This window comes from Paramormyrops kingsleyae, chromosome 19 (assembly GCF_048594095.1).
Source record: "Paramormyrops kingsleyae isolate MSU_618 chromosome 19, PKINGS_0.4, whole genome shotgun sequence".
NCBI classification, from domain to species: domain Eukaryota; kingdom Metazoa; phylum Chordata; class Actinopteri; order Osteoglossiformes; family Mormyridae; genus Paramormyrops; species Paramormyrops kingsleyae.
The window spans coordinates 7,799,385-7,813,130 of record NC_132815.1 but is presented as its reverse complement, the minus strand read 5'-3'; the positions used below and the strand labels follow the sequence as shown (position 1 = coordinate 7,813,130).

Below are 13,746 nucleotides of genomic sequence, written 5' to 3'. Positions count from 1 at the left end.
GAACAAAAGGCAAAGAAAAAGCATAGAGACCTGAGGCGGACATGGGGTATTCAGAGTTCGGGCACAATCCTGCGAACCGCAAACAAAGGAAAAGGTGAATATACCTCCAGCGGGGGTGGCTGGGGGGGTGGTTATACTGTAGTTGTGGTATTTATATCTAAAAGGATGCATGGGGCATTTTTTCTTCTTCTTGGGAGGGAGATTCAGAATGTATGCTGACCTCTGCTTGACTGCTTGTAGTTCAAATTCAGGAAAACCTGCAGCCAATATGGGTCACTTTACTCTGCTTAAAAACTCCAGGAAACCGGTCCCCATAAGGGAAAAAAACGGATATTTATCACGTTATGGGGACGTTATGTCCCCATAAGGATAGGTAAACCCGCGCGCACACACACACACACACACACACACACACACACACACACAGGTGTGTACACTCACCTAAAGGATTTTTAGGAACACCTGTTCAATTTCTCATTAATGCAATTATCTAATCAACCAATCACATGGCAGTTGCTTCAATGCATTTAGGGGTGTGGTCCTGGTCAAGATAATCTCCTGAACTCCAAACTGAATGTCAGAATGGGAAAGAAAGGTGATTTAAGCAATTTTGAGCGTGGCATGGTTGTTGGTGCCAGACGGGCCGGTCTGAGTATTTCACAATCTGCTCAGTTACTGGGATTTTCACACACAACCATTTCTAGGGTTTACAAAGAATGGTGTGCAAAGGGAAAAACATCCAGTATGCGGCAGTCCTGTGGGCGAAAATGCCTTGTTGATGCTAGAGGTCAGAGGAGAATGGGCCGACTGATTCAAGCTGATAGAAGAGCAACTTTGACTGAAATAACCACTCGTTACAACTGAGGTATGCAGCAAAGCATTTGTGAAGCCACAACACGCACAACCTTGAGGCGGATGGGCTACAACAGCAGAAGACCCCACCAGGTACCACTCATCTCCACTACAAATAGGAAAAAGAGGCTACAATTTGCACGAGCTCACCAAAATTGGACAGTTGAAGACTGAAAAATGTTGCCTGGTCTGATGAGTCTCGATTTCTGTTGAGACATTCAAATGGCAGAGTCAGAATTTGGCGTAAAGAGAATGAGAACATGGATCCATCATGCCTTGTTACCACTGTACAGGCTGGTGGTGGTGGTGTAATGGTGTGGGGGATGTTTTCTTGGCACACTTTAGGCCCCTTAGTGCCAATTGGGCATCGTTTAAATGCCACGGCCTACCTGAGCATTGTTTCTGACCATGTCCATCCCTTTATGACCACCATGTACCCATCCTCTGATGGCTACTTCCAGCAGGATAATGCACCATGTCACAAAGCTCGAATCATTTCAAATTGGTTTCTTGAACATGACAATGCGTTCACTGTACTACAATGGCCCCAACAGTCACCAGATCTCAACCCAATAGAGCATCTTTGGGATGTGGTGAAACGGGAGCTTCGTGCCCTGGATGTGCATCCCACAAATCTCCATCAACTGCAAGATGCTATCCTATCAATATGGGCCAACATTTCTAAAGAATGCTTTCAGCACCTTGTTGAATCAATGCCACGTAGAATTAAGGCAGTTCTGAAGGCGAAAGGGGGTCAAACACCGTAATAGTATGGTGTTCCTAATAATCCTTTAGGTCAGGGTTTCTCAACCCGGTCCTCGGGGACTACCAGACGGTCCATGTTTTTGCTCTCTCCCAATTCCCTGCCAATTGGGAGAGAGCAAAAACGTGGACCGTCTGGTGGTCCCCGAGGACTGGGTTGAGAAACCTTGCTTTAGGTGAGTGTATATATAATTTAGGGCTGTCAAAATTAACGGGTTATCGTGGATTAATCCATCACCATGATTAATCTGATTAAAATTTTTAATGCAATTAACCCATCTGCAGCGCAGAATGATTCAAAATCACTGAAAATTTTAGTGCGTTCCATTTCCCCTCGGAACTTGTATTCCGAGTCAGATTCCGGAGTTTTGAAGCCGGAAGTGACGACATGCGCTCCCGTTTCTCGGACATCCGAGAAATATCTCGGAGCAGCACAGAGGATCCCGAGTTCAGAATCCAAGATGGCTGCGCCCTTTATCAACAGAAGGACCACTATTGTTCCTAATTTACATTAATGATATTGACACGAATACATACAGTAAACTGGTTAAATTTGCAGACGACACTAAGGTGGGCGGGGTAGCAGATACTAATCTAGCAGCAGAGAGGCTTCAACGGGATCTGGATTTAATTAGCGAATGGGCTGATACTTGGCAGATGAAATTTAACACAGATAAATGTAAGGTAATCCATGCAGGGAGCAGAAATATACAGTACAGATATTTTATGGGTTCCACTGAAATAAAGGTAGCTGATTACGAGAAAGATCTCGGTATGTATGTTGATGCTTCCATGTCCCACTCTCGCCAATGTGGGGAAGCAATAAAAAAGGCGAACAGAATGTTGGGTTATATCTCTAGATGTGTGGAGTTTAAGTCAAGGGAGGTGATGTTACACTTATATAATTCCTTGGTAAGACCCCACCTAGAATACTGTGTGCAGGTTTGGTCACCATACCTCAAGAAGGACATTGCTGCCTTAGAAAAGGTGCAACGAAGAGCTACGAGAATGATTCCTGGTCTTAGAGGAATGTCTTATGAGGAGAGGTTAGCAGAACTGAATCTGTTCAGCCTTGAGCAAAGGAGACTAAGGGGGGATATGATTCAGGTCTATAAGATTCTAACGGGTCTGGATGCTGTTCAGCCAAATGACTATTTCAATATTAGTCTAAATACTAGAACTCGTGGCCATAAGTGGAAATTAGCGGGAGAACATTTTAAAACAAATTTGAGGAAGCACTTCTTTACACAGCGTGTAGTCAGAGTATGGAATAGTCTTCCTGCTATTGTAGTGGAAGCTAAAACCATGGGTTCCTTTAAATCAGAGCTAGATAAGATTTTAACAACTCTGAGCTATTAGCTAAGTTCTCCCCAAACGAGCTTCATGGGCCGAATGGCCTCCTCTCGTTTGTAAATTTCTTATGTTCTTATGTTCTTATGTTCTAAGGGAAAGTTGTAGTTTTATACTGTTTAAGCACTACTTCTCATTTGTGGCTCATTAAATCGGTCGCACACGCTATACCGTCCAACTTATCTGTGGATGTGTTGCTACGGAGTTTTATATGTAAAGCACCACACGTAATGTGTTATCAACTGATATTGCTAACAATGGCAATTAACCAGGCTAGAATTGGATTTCATGATTAGTTGGATTATTTGTCGGATTTATGGTAGTTTGTGCTAATTGTAAGCGAATGAAGATAAAGACCATTTAAACTGAGGTACCTTAAATCCGACAAGTTGTCCGGCTAAGCAAAAAAACTTGCTTTTTGATAAGGGTCCATGGTATTGCACTTCTGTGGCAGATGGAATACATCTGACTCATGTTCAAGATGTTCAATAAACATGTTAAGTGCATATATATTCCCTTTTTTCTTGAGTCTGTTTGCTCATGCAGAATTAAATGTGATTAATATAGATTAAAAATGAATGATATTTAATCATGATTAATCAAAATTAATCCACAGGAACCCTGTGATTAATCTGATTAAAAATTTTAATCATTTGACAGCACTAATATTATTATATCTTTGCGGGGACTCTCCATTCATTTCTATGGGAACAACTCTTATCACAACATGATGACCTTAACCCCAACTCATGTGGGAACATTTGGTCCCCACAATATAATATAAACCTAATCCACACACACACACGCACACACACACACACAAACACAGGACTAATTGTTGCCGATAATTGACCTCTGTACGTAGATATTACCTTTTCAAATAGCCATGTACATAGCCAAATAGCCATAGTGATTTACAACAATACCGTCTACACTGTATTTCTGATGAACTTGATGTAATTTTAATGGACAAAAAAAATGCTTTTCTTTTGGAAACAATGACATTTCCTAGTAACTCCAAACTTTAGTGGTAGTGTGTAAATATATATATATACAAACACACACACACACACACACACACACACACACCCACACACACACACACACACAGCCCTTTGATATTGGTTTCCTCCAGCAGGTACAAACACACTCACAACTCATCACTTGATGCGTCAAGTATTTAGCAGAGCATCAGCGTCAATCTCTTTTCCAAATTCTTGTGAAACTGAATTGCAATTAATTATACACAATTGCATTAGTGAAATATAGGCATAGTTTGCTTCACTTTGCAAGATAATTGGCCGCTATCTGTTGCAGTTAGCCATCCCTCAGTCCGGTCGTTTAGCCTTCTGGTTCGCTAGCTAGTCATCACTCTACACAACATCTAATTTGATATTGTTAAACGAAAGCTCTGTGGATACCACCACTATCACAGGCTATATTTAGCAAAACATTGAATTCTATTTGTTATTTGTTATCAAGACGCAGAAGAACATTTCAGCATTTTTAAAGAAAAAACAAAACGTCAGAAAGTCCCTGTCCTGTCCTCAGTCAGGAGGCTGACAGTGACGAGGTAAGTAATCTTATGTGAGATCAATAGCCTGTTTGGTGGTAAGGGAACAAAATGAAGCACTTTGGTAAATGAAAGCCACAAAAACAAATTTCAGCAATTAGCACTCTGTTAGGAATCTATGTTCTCTAAATTAATTTGCATTAATAGTCATTTAGCATGAAATTAAGCCCCTCAAAATCTCTGGGTAAAGCAGACTAAGGATTTAGGTCTCGCAGTATAGAAGCTAGTGAATAAGTGCGTGTCATTTTCAATAACAGCACAAATAATTGACATGAAAATATCTAAATAAATATATAGTATTTACTCTAATTATCTAAGTGGGAGATAAATTATAAAGAGGGAGATTACTCAGCCATAGAAATCAATTTAGTGAAGTTTTAAAATAATCCTCCCAAAATCTTTGAACATATATGTCAAATTACAGAAAAAGGTGTGTGTGTGTGTGTGTATACAGGTTGTATTTTCCAGGTTGTGACTAACAGACCTATAGACCAAAAAATTGCTGAGACCCTCCTTCCTTGTTCTGGGCTTCCTTGATGGTGAAATGTCAGTATGGGCCAAATGCAAGATAGGGCTCAGACAAAAACATTTATACTGTATCTTGTAAACTGAATATCACAGCAAGCATATTTCAAAGCAGATTTATTCCACAGACTCTCCCAATTTGGTAAGTCCTAAATATCCCCTGGTAATCACTCTAGACAGAGCGATGGGACTTCAGTGTTAATATTTTAACATTCTAGGTATGTTTTGTAATGGTTTTAGAGCTGAAAATTGAACCAAAGCTAAATTTATATAACAAGACTTAGTGGTTAGCAGTTATGGTTAGCTTCCACAAAAGTTTTTAGTAGTTTATTGGTTTAGCATTATTAAATTAAACTTTGAAGTTAGTGCATTGCTGTGCCCACTATTGCCTAATGCTAAATTGTGTTTTTTGTTCTGAGCAAAAGTGGACTTAGTATCCAAATAAATAGCTTTAAACATTTCTTTTGACTGCCTAAGACTTTTGCACAGTACTGTAAATTTAGAATAATCAGTTTGATGTGTATTGCATCAAACTATAACACATTAAATTCCCTGGCAGCCTAAGAGATACCAAGGCAAGAATATCAAGTTTGAACTTTAATAATTTTAAATCCTAACAGTTTGCAACTGGATCCCATAAACAATCTGGGCATAAGGCATGTAAGGCATGTAAGATGTCAGGCATGTCAGGCATGTCAGGCATGTAAGATGTCAGGCATGTAAGATGTCAGTTATGTAAGGCATGTAAGATGTCAGGCATGTAAAATGTCAGGCATGTAAGGCATGTAAGATGTCAGGCATGTAAGATGTCAGTTATGTAAGGCATGTAAGATGTCAGTTATGTAAGGCATGTAAGATGTCAGGCATGTAAGGCATATATATATATATTAGTGCTGTCAAACGATTAAATTTTTTAATCAGATTAATCACAGGGTTGCTGTGGATTAATTTTGATTAAATATTATTCATTTTTAATCTATATTAATCGCGTCTCATGTTGCATGAGCAAACAGACTCAAGAAAAAAGGGAATATATATGCACTTAACATGTTCATTGAACATGCTGAACACGAGTCGGATGCATTCCATCTGCCACAGAAGTGAAATATACCATGGACCCATATCAAAAAGCAAGATTTTTTGCTTAGCCGGACAACTTGTCGGATTTAAGGTACCTCAATTTAAATGGTCTTTATCTTAGTTCACTTACAATTAGCCTGAACTACCGTAATTCTGACAATCCGACTAATCATGAAATCCAATTCTAGCCTGGTTAATTGCCATTGTTAGCAATATCAGTTGATAACACATTACGCTCAGTGCTTTACGTATAAAACTCTGTAGCAACACGTCCACAGATAAGTTGGACGGTATAGTGTGTGCGACCCTTTTAATGAGCCACAAATGAGAAGTAGTGCTTAAACAGGATAAAACTACAACTTTCCCTTCTGTTGATAAAGGGCGCAGCCATCTTGGATTCTGAACTCGGGATCCTCTGTGCTGTTCCAACATATCTTTCTCGGATCTTTGAAAAACGGGAGCGTGCATGTCGTTGTCACGCCCAGCTCCGTCCGATCCTAATGTGTGCCATGCCCACCTCGTTACCTCCTGTTTCTGCCTGATTGTTCTCACTTGTTGCTCGTTACCCTTAGCTTGTCTTGTGTATTTAGTCCTCGTCTGAGTCAGTCTTCCCCAGACTTGTCAATAATGTTTGCTAATGTTTGCTGTCGTGCTTCCCCGGTCCTGTTTTCCGAATAAAACCCCGTTTCTTCGACTTCCCGGCTCCTTTTCCCTGCTTTCCCGTTCGCCTGCAACCCGTAGCGTGACAGCCGTCACTTCTGGCTTCAAAACTCGGAATCCGACTTGGAATACGAGTTCTGAGGGCAAATGGAATGCACCAAAATTGCCCGAAATGGGTTGACAGAGACATTTCAGGGATTTTGAATCATTCTGCGCTGCAGATGGGTTAATTGCGTTTAAAATTTTAATCAGATTAATCATGATGATGGATTAATCTGCGTTAACCCGTTAATTTTGACAGCCCTAATATATATATATATATATATATATATATATATATATATATATTCCTTATTTTTAGTTTTGTGACTAATCAAAACATGATGCAATATGGTTCCTATACATCAGGGGTGGCCAATCTTATCCGCAAAGGGCCGCTGTGTATGCGGGTTTTCGCTGCAACTCCCTAATTAGATTACTAATTAGAGGACTGATTGGCTGAAGAGTTCTCACACCTGGGTTTGAACAGCTGACCTAAAGGTTATCCCAAAAACCTGCAAACACACCGGCCCTTTGCGGGTAAGATTGGGCACCCCTGCTATACATGCACCTTCTGACTCATTGGTACACAGAGAATGTAATGTGCCATTCTGGGAAATTTAAATCCAATGGGATTACTATACATATATACACTATATTGCCAATGTTATAACCAATGTTAATCAGCAGTACTTGGGGATATTCAGATGAGAAAGGTATTTAGCTGTTTTTTAGGTTATTGGTCGTGCAGTTCTCTTCTGTGTGTGTAAAATCTGCCATCCCCACACAGGAAACAGATGGGACTTCGAGATGGTTGCTGTCACTGAGCCGAAATGCCAGCACAGGGCTTTGCCGCAGCTCCAAAAGCCCGATGTGAGGCGGCAGCAGGATTCCTGCCCGTGAACTATGGTGGCGAGGAAATGCCGCACACAGGCTCAGGAGAGGGCGGCCGTCTCCTTGCACAGCTGCGTAGGGATTGTACCAAATGACGTGTGATTCCTGGCAGGGGAGGGAAGAAGACAACAGCGCCCAACCACACTGTCGTCCTGTTCAGTGAAGAAGAGCTTTTGGAGCAACGTGGACTGTGGTGCTCTGGTCAGAATCACAGAGAGTGAAGCTGTCAACTGGGCTGGGAATCAGAAGAGAAAGCAAGAAGGAACAAGGAGAAACTCAAAGAGGGGTGTGCGTGGCAAATCTGTCATACCTCCTGCAATTGAATTTATAAAATGTTACCAGACACACATTTTCTAGAGTTTTGTATGGATTTACCACTCTATTCAAGACGGGCCTTGAATTTTCTAAACGTACTGTATACTTATTTGGGAATCTGGATTAGCCGCATATTCAAGCACTGTATAATATGACTGCTGGATCATTTAACGTCATCCATCATTGATCTGGCATGTTCCGAAAACCCACGGCGATCTGTCACATATAAATTGTCTCCTGCTGAATTTCAAATAACATACATGCATGTTCGTGAAACTTGGTTGCTCTTAAAAAACGACTCATGTGACCTTTGACTCCAGCATGTTTTTGCCCTGCTGTGATCATCATTTGGCTCTTGTCTACGTCTGATCATTTGTGCAAATATATACACTTCTTGATGACACTGCTGATTAACACCTTTGAGCTTGCATTCTTCACTAGAGAAGTGCTTTCTGTATTCCGCATTGCTGCACACATGCAAAATGACAAATTGAGACACATTAAAAGAAGCATACATTGTACATTTTAGTAGGAGATATTTGGCCCACCGTATTTTGTATGGAAATAGAACAGCATTTATCAGCGCAACAATCCAACAATGAACTGCTATGACACAATGATTATAAAAAAGGAACATTACATTACCCCATTTATCTCTCTACACATGACTGTACACAAACACATCAGTGACATTTGCTGCTTATTGGGGGACAGTAACGGGATAAATAACTGGTCCAAATCCCTCTGTTTGGATTAACTGACACTTCAATATTGTTCATTTTTAATGTTATCCTTTTACAAGACAATGTACCAGATTGTACTCAGCCACTGTGGACATAAATATAAAAATATTTTAGAAAAAAAAAAGCTATGATGCATTACACAGTAATATTTATGGAGAACATAAATAAAGTGTAGATTTGACATACACTATTAACATTGGCCGTTGAAGGAATGCATGAATAAGCCCTATTTCTAGGAAAAAAATGTTTCTTTATTTGGTGTGGTACTGCATAGCTTCTCTGTGAGTCTAAGCAAAAACTGATACTATTTTTATTGGTTTTTTTTTTCTGATATCTATAAGTTGAATAAATAGCATCAAAATATCCAACACCATTTTACCTTGTATACGTTACTCAGTAGTAGAGAATCTGCAGGCGAAAGCTCAAACATGAACAATATAATTCCAAATTGACCTCAAAACAGTTTACAAAGGATTTACAGCAATGTCACAAAGTTCACAAACAAAACATTAATAACGCAACAAAACAATGCGGTTGCTCCCCTTCAGAATGGGAACTGTAACGTGGTTAAAAATCCCACATCTTCCATCAGTCTTTGTGGGTTTTTTTTTAGGAAGACCTGTCAGTCCAAATTTCTTGTCACCCAGCTTCTCCTTTTAAAGGCTGCGGAGAACACAGAGACTTCCGGAATCCAGCACAGAACAGTCCCACATACAAAAGGAAACTGAGCCGCTCACGGGAAACAATAAGGCATCTCTTACTGTACATGCAAAAAAACTGCAGGCACAGGAAGCAATTAGAAAAGGCACAAGCCATAAATATTTATAAAACAGGTGACCAGTTCAATGTCCTGATTCGACTCGAGCATCATGGATTTGCCATTAACGTCGGTGAACAAATTTAGTCCAGCCCCACCCTTTCTCAGTGGCATTGGTGAAAAAGGAGGGGCTTGATCCAATTCGGTTCATAATTAAAGACAATCACTACATGTGTTCCATCGAATAAGGAAGAAAGCTTTACATCACAGTATTAAAATGCCAAACCCTTCGTCTCTACACAAGTGTACATTTCCCATAATATTCGTCATTTTCCATCGCAGTCTCACCAGTAACGTGGGTGAAGATACTGCCGTTCATTTTAGGTTTTCTTGGTTTTCTCGATGAGCAGGGAGAACCAGGCCTCAGGCGTGACGGAGGGCAAGGTGAGGTCCGTCTAGAACTTAGTGCTGTCATAGAAGCTGTCTGACATGATGATGTTCTTGTAGAAATTGTCAGACCTTGCTGAGCAGTACCCTTTCACCTTGTCGATGACCTGATGCACGGGGAGGATGGAGGACGTATCTGCTTCTGACAGGCCCACTTTTACATTCCCCTGGCCACAGAAGCCTTTACCTGGCCACGAGAGAACAGAGAAAGGCATGCCAACACTGCTGGAGTATTAGACGGCTAGAATCAATGCCATTTTATCAAAGTCTCTGCTAGCGTTATTGGGTTACGGGCATGTCCTAGTGTGGTGATTCCCAACCAGGTCTTCGGGGATCCCGGGACAGTCCACGTTTTTGCTCCCTACTGGGAGCTGGAAGGAGGAAAATTTAATTTTCCTGGCAGAGAGCTGGGAGGGTGCAAATATGTGGACTGTCTAGGGATCCTTGAGGACTAGGTTGGTAAACCTTGTCCTAGTGCACCAGAAAGCATACTAGTAAGGGTACAGTAGGTATACTCTTCTTACGGACTATTCTTTTGTTATAGAATTTACCCAGAACTGTAAACATGTTGACTCAGTCATTAGTACAATAACAAGGCTGGTTGAGTTTGCATGGAATTGATTTGAGTCCAACTTTTCTGAAGTCTTGTGAAAGACTTGACAAGAGGACTATTTCCAAAGTAAACAGGCTTTAAGACAAAGATCCCCTTCCCCACTTTTCATAAGAAAATGAAGCAGTTATTTTTTCTGGAAAACATTCTGACTTTAGCAATCACAGGACCGGACATTTGCATGCAGAACGCACCCCACCCAAAATGTTACCCCACATCTGAAACACGCTTGTACGAAATGGACCAACTGAGATTAATTTAGTTATGTTGATGATTCAAAAGGAAATAAAATCCGTAGTCCCACAACACATGAGCACAGGACAATGTTCTCTATACTAGGGTTTCTCAAACACTGGTCACTGACCCAGTGGGGGGCCGTGGGGGGGCTCCAGTGCAGCTTGACCCCTAATAGATGCCAACCTGAGAAAAAATTTCCTGGTCAGCAATAATTACCGAGGGGGTCACTCCCGGATCTGCAAAATTTACCAAGGGGGAACACCCCACCCCCAAAAAATTTACTGATGGGTTTGTGAAATGTACAGGCCACAAACAAGTTAAATAACCTTGGGGTTGTAAAGGTTGAAAAATCCTGCTTTATACTACATAGTAAAAAGTACTTTAACTGTTTTTTATGGCTTTGCAAAAAAAAAAAAAACAGCAAAAAATCCCTAGTGTGAGATGCAAATTAATAATTTTAATATAAATTAGAAAGACCCCCGAATATGAATATGAAAGTCTCAGCACTTCAAAACCCCAGCATATGACATATGCCAATTATTTGCGTGCTTTCTTAAGTCAACATGCAAGTTTTCCTAACTCCTGAACCTTTTCTTTGGGACTATTAGTTTGCTTTCATTACAGTGATCATTTACCTACAGTGGGTTACAACAGAACATCACGAGATGCGATTAAACATCAGCCACTAACACCGTGGTTAACCGAAACATATTAGAAGTATACTGTTAAAACTGTGCAGGAACACGTAAACTGGTCCAAGCGTCAGCACCGTATGAAACTAACTGAGCAAAAACCATATACATGATGTGCTGCAGGAAACGCAGCTTCTTAATTATGAGGCCATAAATCCCGGTTAATATGCTGTCGAATTGTAAAAATGCTATCAGACGATGCCACGGGCAACACTCTGGACTGCATACTCTGTATATGGTTTCAATGTGCCATTCCATTGCTGCAGTGCAAGACTTGTGTTTTCTGTGCTAGACGCAGAGCAGACAGAAAACAAAAGCTTCCCCTGGTGGCCCAAAGATTAGTGGAGTACGAGCGAATGCAACCTTTAGACCCTTCAAGAGACAGGAATGAGGAAATGAATCTGCTACATTTCCTCTTACTTCAGTTGAGTTTGGTTTTCATGGCACTAAATCACATGCTAAGTTTATTATTAGCTTAATACTTGCTCTTTAGGTGAGGTGAATCAATCATGTCTGAAAGTTTGCTAATGCCTGGACTGATGAACCAGGTACCACAACTTGAAATGATGAATTTGGCCAAATACCCAGCTCCGTAAATATGTCACATTTAAAATTCCATATTCTGATTTGAACATAAAGATCAAGTAATCTATTAATGCGACGCAGCTAAATACTTGATGTAAATTGTCCAAAGAACTATTTCATTATCCAGAGGCAGCGTCTGTAAATAGTTCTGTGCCTTGTTCCTTGAAGAGCTAAAATGTTGCACTCTTTGTCCTTTGGCAAAGGGTCGATCACACAATGTCAGAAAGCATGAAGTGAAGCTGGCTGAGATGGGCATTACCTCCAGAAGGTTCACCTTCATACTATTGGTGGGCAATATCTATACCACAAACATAAACAGAAGCATCAGGCACCGCTTCAGAGGTTCATCGAGACATCAGGAGGACACGCATGTGGCACGACATGGGGGCAGAGAATAGGAACGACATCTCCTCATCTCTATAAAGGGACGGGGCCAATTGCATTGGATGAATCTGGGGATAAAGGTGTTCTGGGTCAAACTGCTAAAGAATAAGCTAATGGATAAATTGGCAAAAAAATAAAGTGTAAAAAAGTATTAATTTTCCAGAACGCCAATTAATACAACTGATATACATTTGAAGAATAATAAGTTTGATATTAAATAGAATAGGACTTTATTATCCCTGTGGGGGCCCTGCATTGCTTTGCCATCGAGTTCCACAAGCTTTGGGGGGGTTTGTGCTGAATGGGCATCCATCGAGTGGCACCCAGGGAGCTGGGGGTTATGACCCTGCTCAAGGACCTTTGGACACGTGACTATTCTGCCGAGGCCTGAACCTGAACCAGGCCTGAACCTGCAACCATCAGAATCACAGGCACAGAGGGTCAGCCCGCTCAGCCACACGCCATCCCCATATTAGCAGCTCTGGAAACTTAAATCACGCTCATAGCAAATCATCTTCCAGAGATCTAGTGGAAAAAATGTGTCCAAACTACCTAGTGCCAGATACACCTGATTATAACTAAGAGATAAAAAGCTATGACTTTCCAGGGAAATTATTACACACTAAAGCCTGAACCTTTTAAGGAGTGACAGCCTCCCACCTCCTTTGGGGTGACGCGCAGATGAGCGACGTCACGCGGTGCCAGAGCCACAAACATCTTACCTGCATGGCTACTTCGCTTGGTAAAGGGGTTAAAGGTCAGCTTCGCTTTGGACGTCCAGTTAGCCGTGCTGGAGCCGAATGAACAGGAGGAAAGGGACTTCCCGAAATTGTCCGAGCTGACCTTCTTCGTGTTATTTGTGGCTGTCTTGCTCCAGTCTGAAACCACACATAAGGTCAGCTTAGAATATGCACCAGCACCAGTGTAAACCGGAACGAGGCCAGGATATTATATACACACTCCATTGTGTAGTTCCTTGTATACTGTGATGACTATGAAGATTAGTCATGCGGAATTCAACAGTACAGGTTGTTTTAGTGTAAGGAGAAGATGGCAATGAAACGGGATTTGCTGTATTTCAGGGTAGTCATAAAGTGAGGACAACAGTGAGCTAAAATAAGACTTCCAGGCATCGTAAATAATGAATTTCACGGCTGCAATGAACATCAGTATGGAAAGGACCGGATGGCGCTGTAAGAACACCACCTGCGAAGTAAAACCTTTCAGTGTCAACTCAGCTC

The 13,746-nt window shown here is 41.1% G+C and overlaps 1 protein-coding gene across 5 annotated transcripts in view; it reads right to left on the bottom strand.

Annotated features, from left to right (window-relative positions):
- Positions 1-8,562: 8,562 nt before the first annotated feature.
- adgrg6 (adhesion G protein-coupled receptor G6) overlaps positions 8,563-13,746 on the bottom strand; it is a 46,207-nt gene continuing 41,023 nt past the window's right edge. For 4 of the 5 annotated variants that reach the window (XM_023840961.2, XM_072702595.1, XM_072702597.1 and 1 more), the window contains 2 exons: positions 13,228-13,383; positions 8,563-10,184 (listed from right to left, as the gene is read on the bottom strand). In XM_023840961.2, the coding sequence (XP_023696729.1) occupies positions 10,006-10,184; positions 13,228-13,383 (335 nt within the window). In that variant the 3' untranslated portion in view covers positions 8,563-10,005. Of the gene's footprint in view, positions 10,185-12,380; positions 12,420-13,227; positions 13,384-13,746 lie in introns of all 5 variants that reach the window. The other variant, XM_072702596.1, reaches the window with a different exon arrangement.